General features: G+C 37.3%; 1 protein-coding gene across 1 annotated transcript in view; it reads right to left on the bottom strand.

The window, feature by feature from the left end:
• The window catches only part of cdc42bpb (CDC42 binding protein kinase beta (DMPK-like)), a 97,316-nt gene that overhangs the window by 37,786 nt on the left and 45,598 nt on the right, over nucleotides 1-13,932 (bottom strand). Inside the window, exons 5-12 of the mRNA XM_073852909.1 lie at nucleotides 13,885-13,924; nucleotides 9,397-9,571; nucleotides 7,527-7,727; nucleotides 5,620-5,868; nucleotides 5,298-5,532; nucleotides 3,828-3,947; nucleotides 3,423-3,556; nucleotides 23-265 (exon numbers count right to left, since the gene is read on the bottom strand). Coding sequence (XP_073709010.1) covers nucleotides 23-265; nucleotides 3,423-3,556; nucleotides 3,828-3,947; nucleotides 5,298-5,532; nucleotides 5,620-5,868; nucleotides 7,527-7,727; nucleotides 9,397-9,571; nucleotides 13,885-13,924 — 1,397 coding nt within the window. The remainder of the gene's footprint in view (nucleotides 1-22; nucleotides 266-3,422; nucleotides 3,557-3,827; nucleotides 3,948-5,297; nucleotides 5,533-5,619; nucleotides 5,869-7,526; nucleotides 7,728-9,396; nucleotides 9,572-13,884; nucleotides 13,925-13,932) is intronic.

The following is a 13,932-nucleotide window of genomic DNA, read 5'->3' as shown; positions in this document are numbered from 1 at the left end:
CCCTTTCAATCATGCCGCTCACCTCCTTGCGGGCCTTCTCGGTTTTGCGGATGTCCTGGCGCATGGCGTCGATCTTCTGCATCACCACCTCCATCTCCTCCTCCTTGTCGCGCAGCTGCCTCGACAGACGCTGCTTCTGCGAGCGCAGCTCAGCCATGCGCTCGTTCACCTCCGAGAACTCCTGCATGGCCAGCTTCCTCTGCTGGTGGGCGTCCTTCAGCTCCTTGGTCTGAGACTTCAGGCGGTCCAGAGACTCCACCAGTTGCTGAAAAGTGAGAGAAATTAAGATCAAAAACACGAGATGATGTGAAAACGCTAGCACTGAAAGAGTGTGCGAGAGAAGCAGTGGAAGGAGAGAAAAAGGAAAGAGCAGCCGCGCCTGGAGAGAAAGGACTGAAAAGAGGCTGAGTGAGAAATAGAAATCGTCAGGAGAATTGGGAGTTGTGCGCTAAAAGAACGGGACACTCGCTCATAAGGAACGATATCAAAATGAACACGGAGAGGTCTTACAGAAAGTCAAAACAACTGGATTGGTTCTCGTATATCAGCCGTGAAGAGTTTCGACGGGTACGAGTTGACGGGTCAACAGTCAAGTGGAATGGCCCAACAAATTCGATTAGCTAAAAATGCGATACGTGGTGAGAATCTTGACCTGCCCTGTGTGAGGGGCTGATGACATTAATCTTGATAAAGCGGGACAGTGTTTATGAACTTCCTGATTGAATAAAGCTGAAGAGGACATGAAATCTTCAGCACGAGGACAGGAGAACAGTTCTCTGGCATTTATGTCTACAGTCACGTAATCTGTTAGAGAATACAATCTGTATATGACGACACTTATTCTGAAGGTGTTTAAGGGATTTTTACACCTCGGTATCTCTTATGGTGCGTTCACACCGCACACTTTGTCTGTGTCAGGCAACGCACCTAACGCATCTAGTTTGACGCATGTACGTTGAAGCTGGCAACGCTTGCTTTTTGGTGCGTTCACACCGCACACGTCAGGCAACGCTCCCAACGCATCTAGTTTTTTGCACACTTCCCCTGAATAAACCATGGCAAACTATTGGGACTGGACATTTTGGAATCCTCTCATGACCATGTTTCGCTAGCTAACGAAATGGGAAATAATTACGTTGAGAAAAGATTTGACATCCCGATCTCTTCAGCGATCTTCATCCAAGCAAGTTCATTTACATTCCTGTCTTTATACAACAACGAGGACGGATCATACAATTCTCTGCGATTGCAGACGGATAGAATAAGCTTGTAGCCGTCTGTAATCGCAGAGAATTTTATGTTGTTGTTTTTTCTGCTCCCGCTTCATTCAAAATACGTGTGGTGACGTCGCTACAGTGAGACGCTCTGATTGGTTGACGCACTGCGTCAAGTGCGTCAAGTCCGTCAAAAGTTCAGCTAGCTGAACTTCTGCGTTGCTTGCGTTTGCTGCGTTGACACTTGAAACGCAGGTAACGCTTGAAAAGTTGACGGATCCAACGGACACAACGCAACGCAGAGCCTCTGACGGACCTCTGACGGACTCAACCATTGACTTTACATGTAATCTTGCCGCAACTGACGCATGACATTTGGGGCGGTGTGAACGCAGCATTAAAGCAGAGTTTAGCTAAGTTTTATACGTTTTTGTTACAAATAAATGTATTTTAAGGAATTAGAACCACACAACATGATCTTTTTAGTGAAAATGATCTTTTCTAACAATATACACTACTATTCAAAAGTTTAGGGTCAGTAAATTTTTATTCTTTTTTAAAGAAATTAATACTTTTATTTAGCAGGGATGTTTTAAATTGATTAAAAGTGATAGCAGAGAATTCTATTGTTAGAAAAGCTCTATATTTTTAAGGGAAGACACTGCAGGCAAAAACACTTTTTTTACGCACCTGTTAAGTTTGAGATAAGTGTTTTTTAAAGTGTTTTTTCAGACTAGTGGAAAGAAAACATTCAAAAGACACTGTTAAGTGTTTCTTTTATAGCACTTTATCGATTTGTGTTAATAGATTTCAATTACAATACCTATTTTTAAATAAGTAGAGTTTCTTCTACACTGAGCTATAAATCTCCACTTCAGTAGCACTTGCAAACACCGGTCACACTTTATATTAGGTGGCCTTAACTATTATGTACTTATGTCAAAAAATAAGTTCAATGTACTTAATGTGGTCATATTGCATTGCAAAACAATTTTTCTTCTATTAAGGTGGGATATGGGTAAGGTTAGGGACAGGTTTGGTGGTATGGGTAGGTTTAAGGGTGGGTTAGGGTGTAAGGGATGGGTCAACAGTGGTAATTACAGAAATTAATTACAAATGCAATTACATATAGGTTTTTAAAAATATACAAGTACAATGTAAAAACATGTATGTACATAATAAGTGCATTAATTTAAATGTAAGTACATAGTACTTCAGGCCACCTAATTTAAAGTTGGACCCACACACCAAACATTTTTAATCTATATCCTGAAGGTTTTTACAGAGGCATTTGTTCATATATAATCTGCTTGATTTTATACATTTTATTCCCCCAAAAAACTGTAAAAAAATATAGAATGTTTTCTGCCTGTTCTAAGTATTTTCTGAATTATGGGGTGACATTTTTAAAGTCTTAAAAATAAATAAAAATAACTTAACCGTTGAACATATTCTTAAATCACTGTAGTTACTGGCTGGTTGTTAATTTAATAACAATATAAATGTGACCCTAGACCACAAAACCAGTCATAAGGGTCAATATTTTTTTTTTAATTGAGATTTATACATCATCTAAAAAGCTGAATAAATACACTTTTCATTGTATTATTTGCAAGGATAGGACAAAATATATGATAAAAATCTGGAATCTGAGGGTGCAAAAATATCAAAATATTGAGAAAATCACCTTTAAAGTTGTCCAACAAAAGTTATTAGCAATGCATATTACTAAACAAAAATTACATTTTGATATGTCTACAGTAGGAAATTTACAAAATATTATTACTAATCAAAAATTACATTTTGATATGTCTACAGTACGAAATTTACAAAATATTTTCATGGAAATTTTCATTTAATATCCTAATTATTTTTGGCATAAAAGAAAAATCCGATAATTTTGCCCCATACAATGTATTTTTGGCTATAGCTGCAAATATACCCGTGCGACTGGTTTTGTGGTACAGGGTCACATTATTTATTTATTTTATTTTATTCTTTTCAAATATTTGTTCTTCAACATACAAAAATATTCATTAATGGAACTTTTAAGGAACTGAAATTGTAAAGAGGAACCAAACATTCCTTTTGATTCCCATCCAGGGCAGAAAAGGGGGCTGAATTTGCAGGAATAATTTCTTGTTCTACAACAAAACAAGTTTGTGCATACAGGAATGACTAGTAATTCAACTCTGCAGTCACTCATACCTTGTGGATATCTTCTTTCTCCAGCTTGAGAGCTTTGACTTGCTTGTCCAGGGCCTTTAGTTTGGTGGAGGAACTTTCAAAGTCCTGTCGGAGAGTCACTGCCTCCTCAAGCTGGTGCTCCAGCCTATCAGAGTCTGAGAAAGGAACAAGCCACTCAGAGTTATCTTGGATTTGACTGATTAGCTGCCACAAATGTACAGCCAAATAATCAAATTAGGAAATTGTGATAAGAGGAAGTGGCGTTGACTCGCAATCTTGACACCGAGACTTATCGTGGCACTTTTCTTTGAACGTGCGATCGGAGTTAATCTATAACGTAGGTGTGTGTGTGTAGTGCTTTGACAGGAGTCATAACAGACTTTATCATATCATATATCCATTGACATAGACTGGGAGATGCATTACCTGCCAGTTTCTTTTTGAGCCGATCGATTTCCTCGTTGAGTTTTTTAATCTCTTTATCACGACCAAGAGTACCGGCTCCACGCCCAGAGCCATGGAGGGACTGAACAGCCTGAGTGGATTCTAGGAAATCACATGCAGAACAAACAATCAGTATACACTCAGAATACATTTCACTGATTGATTTTCAAAATGAAACTAAATTACTAATACTAAATATATTATATAAAAACAGCGTTCGAATTGTAAAATGAAATTCCAGGACTTTCAAGAACTTTTCAGGCACTAGTTTTTTTTATTAAAAGAAATTGCAAAAAAAAAAAAAAAAAAAAAAAAAGAGAAGCACATGCAAAGTATTACCACTAAAGTGTTACAAAGTATACTGTACTTTTACTATAGTAAAACCACTATTAATTTTCTTATGGGATTTCTATTTGTGCACACTTTTTTTTGTTTTGTTTTTATAACTGTATTGCATCAATGGTTTGATGTTTTCTACTGTTTAAGAAAAGACAACATCAGAAAAAAAGATTCGCGAAATTGCTCCGGAATCCCAATCTGAATCAAATTATTCACAACCCAAACTCCGAAATTCCGATCTACAGCAAAAAATGTGTGAAGCCGCTTCAAAGTTCCGATCTAAACCAAATGATTTGCTCTTAATCTTCTCTTAAGACTTTAAATCAGGTATCGTAAATCATTTGATTTGAATCATTCAATTCGCCAAATGGTTCACAAACCTGTTCCAATCTAAATTAAATGATTTACAATCTGATTGGAGCGCTTCAGAATCTTTTTTTGCGACGCAATGGTTTTACTGTTCTTCAATGTTTCGTTTGTTTTTATGCCAAATAATGTCAAATTAAAGTCACAAAAACATATTTGATGACCATAAACTCATTAGTCAGCTAGAAATTGAACTCTAGAGGAGCATTTTGCTAAATATAAGCACAATATGACAAATTCATTATTTTTACTGTTCTTCAATGTTTCATTTATGTTTTAATGCCAAATAATGTCACGTTAACATTAGAAAAACATATTTGGTGACCATAAACTCATTAATCAGCTAGGAATTGAACACTAAAGAGGAGCATTTTGCTAAATATATGCACCATATAACAAATTCATTATACTTGTTGCTGTTTTTCAATGTTTATGTTGATAAATTGTTGAATAAATCAGTCAAGTTTTTATGACAGCCACCATTTAAATGTCTATTGGAAATTATTTAGAGTAGAAAAAACTTCACTGAGTGTAACTTAAGGGTTTGTAGTAATTATAGCATTAGTTAAGAGATTTTTGTTTTGTTTTTTATATCCAAAAAAAATCAATATCGAACCGAAAATCGAATCGAAAGCTTATGAATCAGAATTGACTCAAATCGTGAAATTTGTGTCACAACCCAGCCCTATTGAGTGAACCAACCCTTTAAATGTTTTTCTAAGCTATCAGGTGGAGTTCAAACATTACCCTGCAGCTTGCGGTTGAGCTCCTGTTTTTCTTGCTCCAGACAACGTATCCTCTTCTCAAAGGCTTCCACCTGCAGACCCCCATCCTGGAGATCCTCCCCAGCACCTCCATCCGCCAGCGCCACCCTCCTCACGCTGCCACGGTCTGAGAAACAGCTATCTGTGGTGTAGGTGAAGCCCACAAAGGGCAGGTGCTGCCCAGTGAAACCCGTGTGAGATACTGGAGGAGCAATGTCCTGCAGGGAGAAACAGAAGGAGTAAAACTCTAATACAAACAAGTGGGCACTCAGGCTAATTTTGAAGCATATCAGAGTTAAACCTACCGGGTTTTTTAGCACATCATCGTCTACATCAAAGTTGGAGGTGTCTGAGGGAGAGCTGACGTCTGGGATGTACGGTGCCTCTGTGTTGCGAATGTTTTCCCAGTCGATGCCGGAGAAGAAGGGGTGCTTCTTGAATTCCTCAATGCCGTGCTGACCCAACCGACGCTCTCTGCTGCAGATCAGCCGCTGGATCAGATCTTTAGCGTCTTCGGACACATCCGTGATGTGAGAGGGAAACTGGAAACGCTCCTAAATAGTGCAAATTAGACCAGTTTACTTTAAACATCAACATTTCTAGATTTTCCACACCTAAGTCACTACTCAGGAGAGACCAAATTAGGGCAGGCCTGATTTTATGAGCCATGCGTCCCAATGGAGTTACAGCCAGGATGTTATTTGTCATGATAATTAGCTTAACCTTTATTTTTACTGGCTATAAATAAACATTTTCATTGGATTCACTTGTGGTTCATGCTTTTTGTGTCAGAAGAAATTTCTAATTCCTTCATGCAAATGTGTGATTGTATATACAGTGGTAGGATTACGTGACCAGTGAGAGACAGAATAACAAACAAATCCAGAAAAACATTTCAAAAGAGTTACAAATTGATTTGAATTTTAATGAGTGAAATAAGTATTTGACCCCTTTGCAAAACATGACTTAGTACTTCATGGCAAAACCCTTGTTGGCAATCACAGAGGTCAGATGTTTCTTGTGGTTGGCCACCAGGTTTGCACACATCTCAGGAGGGATTTTGTCCCACTCCTCTTTGCAGATCCTCTCCAAGTCAATAAGGTTTCGAGGCTGACATTCGGCAACTCGACCCTTCAGCTCCCTCCACAGATTTTCTATGGGATTAAGGTCTGGAGACTGGCTAGGCCACTCCAGAACCTTAATGTGCTGCTTCTTGAGCCACTCCTTTGTTGCCTTGGCCATGTGTTTTGGGTCATTGTCATGCTGGAATACCCATCCTAAGATTTGAGTAGTTCTGTCCCCTTAGCAGAAAAACAACCCCAAAGCATAATGTTTCCACCTCCATGTTTGACGGTGGGGATGGTGTTCTTGGGCTCATAGGCAGCATTCCTCCTCCTCCAAACGTGGCAAGTTGAGTTGATGCCAAAGAGCTCAATCTTGGTCTCTTCTGACCACAACACTTTCACCCAGTTCTCCTCTGAATCATTCAGATGTCCATTGGCAAACTTCAGATGGGCCTGTACATGTGCTTTCTTGCGCAGGGGGACCTTACGGGCGCTGCAGGATTTTAGTCCTTCACGGCGTAGTGTGCTACCAATTGTTTTCTTGGTGACTATGGTCCCAGCTGCCTTGAGATCATTGACAAGATCCTCCCGTGTAGTTCTGGGTTGATTCCACATCGTTCTCATGATCACTGAAACTTCAGGAGGTGAGATCTTGGACCGAGGGAGATTGACAGTTATTTTGTGTTTCTTCCATTTGCAAATAATTGCACCAAGTGTTGTCACCTTCTCACCAAGCTGCTTGGCGATGGTCTTATAGCCTATTCCAGCCTTGTGTAGGTCTACAATCTTGTCCCTGACATCCTTAGACAGCTCTTTGGTCTTGGCCATGGTGGAGATTTTGGAATCTGATTGATTGATTGCAGGTGTCTTTTATACAAGTAACAAGCTGAAATTAGGAGCACTTCCTATAAAAGACACCTGGGAGCCAGAAATCTTGCTGATTGACAGAGGATCAAATACTTATTTCACTCATTAAAATGCAAATCAATTTATAACTTTTTTTAAAATGTGTTTTTCTGGATTTTTTTTGTTGTTATTCTGTTTATAAAATTATAAATAAAAAATATAATTGTAAATTATAGACTGATAATTTCTTTGTCATGTTAACTTGACAAATACCAAAAAAACACAATGGTGGAGAATCTCACCTCATGGTTCATGATCTTCCCGTAGGTCTCCACCAAGGATTCAGCATAGAAGGGCGTCTCGCCGTAGAGCATCTCATACATGCAGACGCCTAGAGACCACCAGTCACACTCTGGCCCGTACTTTCCCATGCCGTCCTCCATGGCCTGCAGGATTTCAGGGGAGATGTAGTCTGGGGTGCCAACAGCCACTGATGACTGGACCTGAATAGGAGATGACAGGAAGTGAGGTCACAAACAAGGCTGAATATGTCTTCATTTGTGAGTAAAATTTAAAATTAATACTTTTTTCAATAAATCTGCACTGAATGAATCAAAAGCGACAGATTTCTGCAAAACAGCATATTAGATGATTTCTGAAGCTTCATGTGACATTAATAACTGAACAACATTAATAAATAAAAAACTGTCACTGATAAATAAACTAGAAAAGTTATTTTAAATTAGAAAAAATATTTTAAAAACATGAAAAAATCTTACATACTTTAAACTTCTGGATAGTATAGCACTTTAAATAACTGATAATATCTATAGATACTTTAACAAGTGGTGCACAAAAAAAATCAATAACAATAACAATAACAATCAACAACAATCTCGCCTATAAAACATGTTCAATATAAAAGCACTCGAACATGTTTAGACCTCCGGTTATTTTTGCAGAACGCACAATTGCAGAGAAGACGTAAGGACTGTCTACTGAAGATAACACTGAAAGATGTTGAGAGACGCATGAAGCTGCCTTCAAGCAACATTACAGACACCATGACCACAAAATAAGGTTTGCGGCTTTTACCTTAATGTTTGCAAAAACTCATGTATATGTAAGTGTGACTAAACAACTTCTAAGCAGGTACACATATTTAAACTTGAAAACAGAGTTCAATTTGCAAAAACATAGCTCTGTTTTTAACAATTTGGAAAAATCATGTTTTTTCATTGTCATTCCAATTCATCTCAATCAAACTGCAGTTGTCTTATTTTGAATAAGTAAAAATAACAAAAAAATACAGCTAACTAACACAATAAAAACATAATAGAAAAACATGATTTTTGAAAATAATTTGTTTTTGCAAACAAACTCTTCAAATAATAGCTGCACTAATATAACAACAATACTAATATTTATTACATTATTTATTTTCAATTTCTTAATTTTCATGTTAAACCATCAAGATTTAATTTTCTGCCAAAAACTGCTAGGAGCCTTTAAATCTCTTATGCTGACAACAGCTGGTTTTTAATCACTCCTCAAGTTTTCATTACAAGTTTGGGTAGATGGTTGGTGCATGTTGCATTTTTAAACGCGTTATAAGCGCCTTAAACTCAAAGCACATGCAGAAATTAGTTTGTGTGGAGCAGAATTGACTATGAACTGATCACAGTGTTGCTTTTGTTTTGAATAATTGCACAAAGATCTCGCATTCAACATCTAAATATAGGAGTAACATCTACAAATGCACAGTGATCTCTTCAGTTGGTGTGGAAAACAGCACATGTGCAGCCCTTCTACATGCTGCTGGCGCAGAGGACCCACTTACAAACACACACACACACACACACACACACACACACACACACACACCTAGATAAAAGCTGTTTTGGCCTTGGTCTTGTTATCAGCACGCTATGGAGAATCATCAGTCTGTGAGCCAGAGGGGTGGGCAGCGACGGGCCTTTCTAATTAGCCCTCCCCTTCTAGGGCAGCAGGGCCAAAAGCAGCTCTATTAATGTCAGGAGCAGAGAGAAAGAGAAGGAGGCAGGGGCAGTGCTTCTACCGAACAGATGGAGACCACCCTGCAACGATGACAAACTGACTCTGGTTTCAGATCGACACCTGAGTTTAAAGTTAAACCCTTCATCACATGCTCACCGTGCCATCTTGCATCATCTTCAGGCAGGAGCCGAAGTCAGCAAGACGGATGTGACCGTTCATGTCCAGTAGCACGTTGTCTGGTTTGATGTCCCTGTGGGAAGAGGAAACACAACATTTAAGCATTAAATAAGTTTTAAATAGTGGTGGTTTTGTAACCGGTTGTGCTTCAGGACTTTACATAGGACATCAAGTGATGATCCAAATGGTTTAGCACAGAAAAAAAAAGTTATTCAATATTAATATTGGTAACTATTAATATTGAAATTAACTGCATGGGCCCAACAATATGTAAAATCCCCAACCTCACTTAGAATGACCAGGAAATATCAACAATTCTGGTTTCTAAATGTCTCTCATATTTCGGTGGTTTTATGCTCTCAGTAGTTGAATAAACACAATGCGGTCAGCTGAAACCATGTTTGCCCTCATTGCATGTTAACTTGTTTTTAATGAAGTCTTGGTCATATCATTTTTCTTCCAAACCATCTGTAGCTTTGGTTTTTTAGAATGAGGGTATATCACGCAACCTGTCCAGGTTGGCATCTGCCTTATTTGGCTAGATTACACTAAATGGCTGATGAATCTGCTCCAAAATAATGGGTATCGTTTTACAATAAAGTTTCATTTGTTCACATTTGCTTGTAATTTCAAGGAATACATTTAAAATGAATAAAAAATTGGGTTAACATGCTGTGAACAAACGAGGAACAATTGTATTTTATTAACTAACATTAACAAAGACTAATAAATGTAAAAAAAAAAATTGTGTTCAAAAATTTGGGGTCAGGTAGATTTGATTTTTTTGTGAAAAAATATTACAATTTCAAAGAACCGTTATCTACTTTAATTCATTTTAAAATGTAATTTATTCCTGTGATGGCAAAGCTGAATTTTCATGATCCTGTAGAAATCATTATAAAATGCTGATTTGTGCTTAAAAAAAATGCACTTTATCAGATTTTTAAAATGTTTTTAGGAGGTCTCTTCTGCTCACCAAGCCTGTATTTATTTGATCCAAAATACAGGAAAACCAGTAATATTGTGAAATATTTTTACCATTTAGAATAGCTGTTTTCTTTTTAATATTTTTTTTAATGTAATTTATTTCTGTGATTCAAGCTAAATTTTAAGCATCATTACTCCAGTCTTCAGTGTCAGTCTGTAGAAATCATTCTAATATGCTGATTTGCTGTTTAAGAAACATTTTTATTATTAGCTTTTGTTATTTATATTATCAGTTTTTTGGGGAAAGAAATTACAGAAATTAATACTTTCATTTAGCAAGGATGCTTTATATTAATCAAAAGTAAAGATATTTATAATGTTACAAAATATTTCTATTTCAGATAAATGCTGCTCTTCTGAACATTCTATTCATCAAAGAAACCTGAAAAAATTCTAATCAGCTGTTTTCAACATAATAATAATAATAATAAATGTTTTTTGAGCAGCAAATTAGAATATTAGAATGATTTCTGAAGGATTGTGTGACTGGAGTAAAAAACAGCTTTGAAATCACAGGAATAAATTACATTTTAAAATATATTAAAATAGAAAATTACTATTTTAAATAGAGAAAATATTTTACTGTTTTCGCTTGATGAGCAGAAGAGACTTCTTTAAAAAAATATTAAACGTCTTACTGTTCAAAAAATTTGACTGGTAGTGCATGTCTTATTTTTAATCAGTGGTGTGCTGCTTGACATATTTGAAAACTGTGATTTTTTTTTTTTTTTTTTTTTTTTTGACTGGTAGTGTAGATATCATTAGTTCATGTTAGCCAATTCATGCATTTCCATATTATTCATATTTAGCATTTAGCACTTAGCACAGACCTATGGCTCATTTTCAGGTCACGACCCACCAGAAGCACCTCTATAAAGACTCTGAGAGACGCGAAAAAACATGGCACTCAGCGCCGTTCCTCCCACAGCTGACGTTGCTCTGCACTGTGAGGTGTTATTTCTCCAGTGGGCAACCCACCCTGCGGCTGCTCTCCAGGGTGGCTGTTTCTCCATGCCCAGCCATGCCCTGCTCTCCATGTAAACAGCCTGCCTTTGTTCACCCTCTCCCCCTTCACACACACTCACAGTCCCTGTCTCTCGACGACTGGGCCACACACACAGTGCCCTCTTATTCACAGCCCTGGCACCATGGCGAGCACAGCGGGTACAGAGTAAACATGGTGTCAAAACTCGTCACGCACACACCACACCATTCACAACCTCACTGGGTGTCAGTAAAAGCACGAAGGGTTGTACCAGTGGACACACGTGTTTACGAGTGCGAGCGTGACTTTAGTCAGCTGCTTTGGCCTGACAGGCTGGTTACTATAAGTGAGAATGATGGGATGTGTTTAAAAGGCTGTTACAATTGGTTGGGGGAATACACTTAAAGGGATAGCGCACTTGAAAATAAAACGTCATTAATTCACCCTCACGTCAACATATCCTTTAGAATCCTCTATACGAGTATATCCTCTAGAAAGTCACTCTCTTGTGAATGCGTACAACAGTTAGCAGAAGCTAGAGATTATGGCTTATGAAGTTTTAAATATGGATATTTTTCTTACAAAAAGCATCGATTCACTTCAGAAGGCCTTTTTTAACCCCTCAATGCCAAGTGAAGTACTTTTCATGATGGATGCACTTTTTTGGACTTCAAAATCTAAACAGCCATTCAGAGACATTATAAAGCTTGGCTGAGCCAAGCCATTTTTTTTTTTATTTAAGTCCAACTGCATTTGACTGAAAGAAGAAAGTCATATACACCTATGATAGCTATAGGGTGATTAAATCAAAGGGTGATTTTCATTTTAGGGTGAACTATCCCTTTAAATAATCTTTGCACTTTAACCCAAGTCTTCTGAAGCAACATGATAATTTAGCATGAGAGAGAGATTGAAATTTAAGATGTCGTTTGCTTAAAATATTGCTTGACAGCAGTAGTCGTTCATATTCATTGTAGGGAAAATGGCAGCATGAACATTCTGCGAGTTGAAAGCAATTTTTCTGATAGAAATTGGATAGAAATTGGAAAGCTCCAGGTTTGAGGGATTTTGGTAAAATGTTGTGATTACATAAACATGACTAAAGAAAAATATTAAACAAAATTATTAAAAATAAATATTTCTACTGCAATATATTATTAAATTAAAAATCAAGAAAAAAGATAAAACAGAAGAAAAACAGAAAAAAAAACAAAGAAAACAGAAAAATCGTAGAATAAAATTATAATGTATGTGATCCTGGACCACAAAAGCAGTCGTAAGTAGCACAGGTATATTGTAGCAATTGCCTAAAATACATTGTATGGGTCAAAATGATTGATTTTCCTTTAATGCCAAAAATCGTTAGGATATCTAGTAAAGATGATGTTCCATGAGGATATCAAAACTTAATTTTCGATGAATAATATGCACTGCTAAGAACTTTTTGGACAACTATAAAGGGGATTTTCTCAGTATTTTGATTTCAGATTTTCAATGGAAAGCTTATTTATTCAGCTTTCAGATGATGAGCACTTTTCATAATGATGGATATACTTTACTTGACTTCAAATCTCAACAGCCATTCACTCCCGTTATAAAGCTTGGAAGAGGCAGAAATATAACTTAATATAACTCTGACTGTATTAGTCTAAAAAAAGAAAGTCATATACACCTAGGATGGCTTGAGGGTGAGCAAATCACAGGGTAATTTTCATTTTTTGGTAAACTTTCCCTTTAAATCATTGGTGCACTGTAATCCAAATCTTCTGAAAAAACATGATCATTTTGTGTGAGAAAGAGACTGAAATCGAAGATGTCTAAGATCACGTTCCATGAAGATATTTTGTAAATTTCCTAGCGTAAATATAACAAAACGTAATTTTCGATTAGTAATATGAATTGTCAAGAACTTCATTTGGACAAGTTTAAAGGCAATTTTCTCAATATTTTGATTCTTTTGCACCCTCAGATTCCAGATTTTCAAATAGTTTTATCTCAGCCAAATATTGTCTTATCCTAACAAACCATACAGCAATGGAAAGCTTATTTACACTTTCCATTAAAAATTGCCCCTTATGACTGGTTTTGTGGTCATAATTCAAAAAGAACATCTTATTATGTGTTGAAAATATGGTGAGGGTGAGTAAACATTCTTTTTTTGAATATCGCTACTGTATCAGAGGTGAAGCTTCCACAGAAGGAAGGAAGAGGGGGCTCAGCTGGACCGGATGGCAGTCCAGGACAAGCAGCCAGGAAGAGGCCCCTGAACCTGAACAGATCTGCAGCCCAGAACACCACAGCCATCTGCGGTCATTTCATTAAATGTTTCATGTGGGAGTGGACATGTGGGTGAGGTGCTGTTGATCTCCAGTGTGCACATTACTCACAGAGGGCCAATGGCCACTCTGCCTTGCTTGTGAGGACATGTTCAAACACTTGGGCAGAATCATACATTGGGCAAACCTTGTTTGGCGTGTCGTTTTGTCCGGATCTACAATTGCATTAAAAGACTTAAAAGGCCAGCCCACATCACAGCTCACTCT

Source organism: Garra rufa, chromosome 13 (assembly GCF_049309525.1).
Source record: "Garra rufa chromosome 13, GarRuf1.0, whole genome shotgun sequence".
Classification (NCBI taxonomy): Eukaryota; Metazoa; Chordata; class Actinopteri; order Cypriniformes; family Cyprinidae; genus Garra; species Garra rufa.
This window is presented reverse-complemented; position numbering and strand designations above follow the sequence as displayed.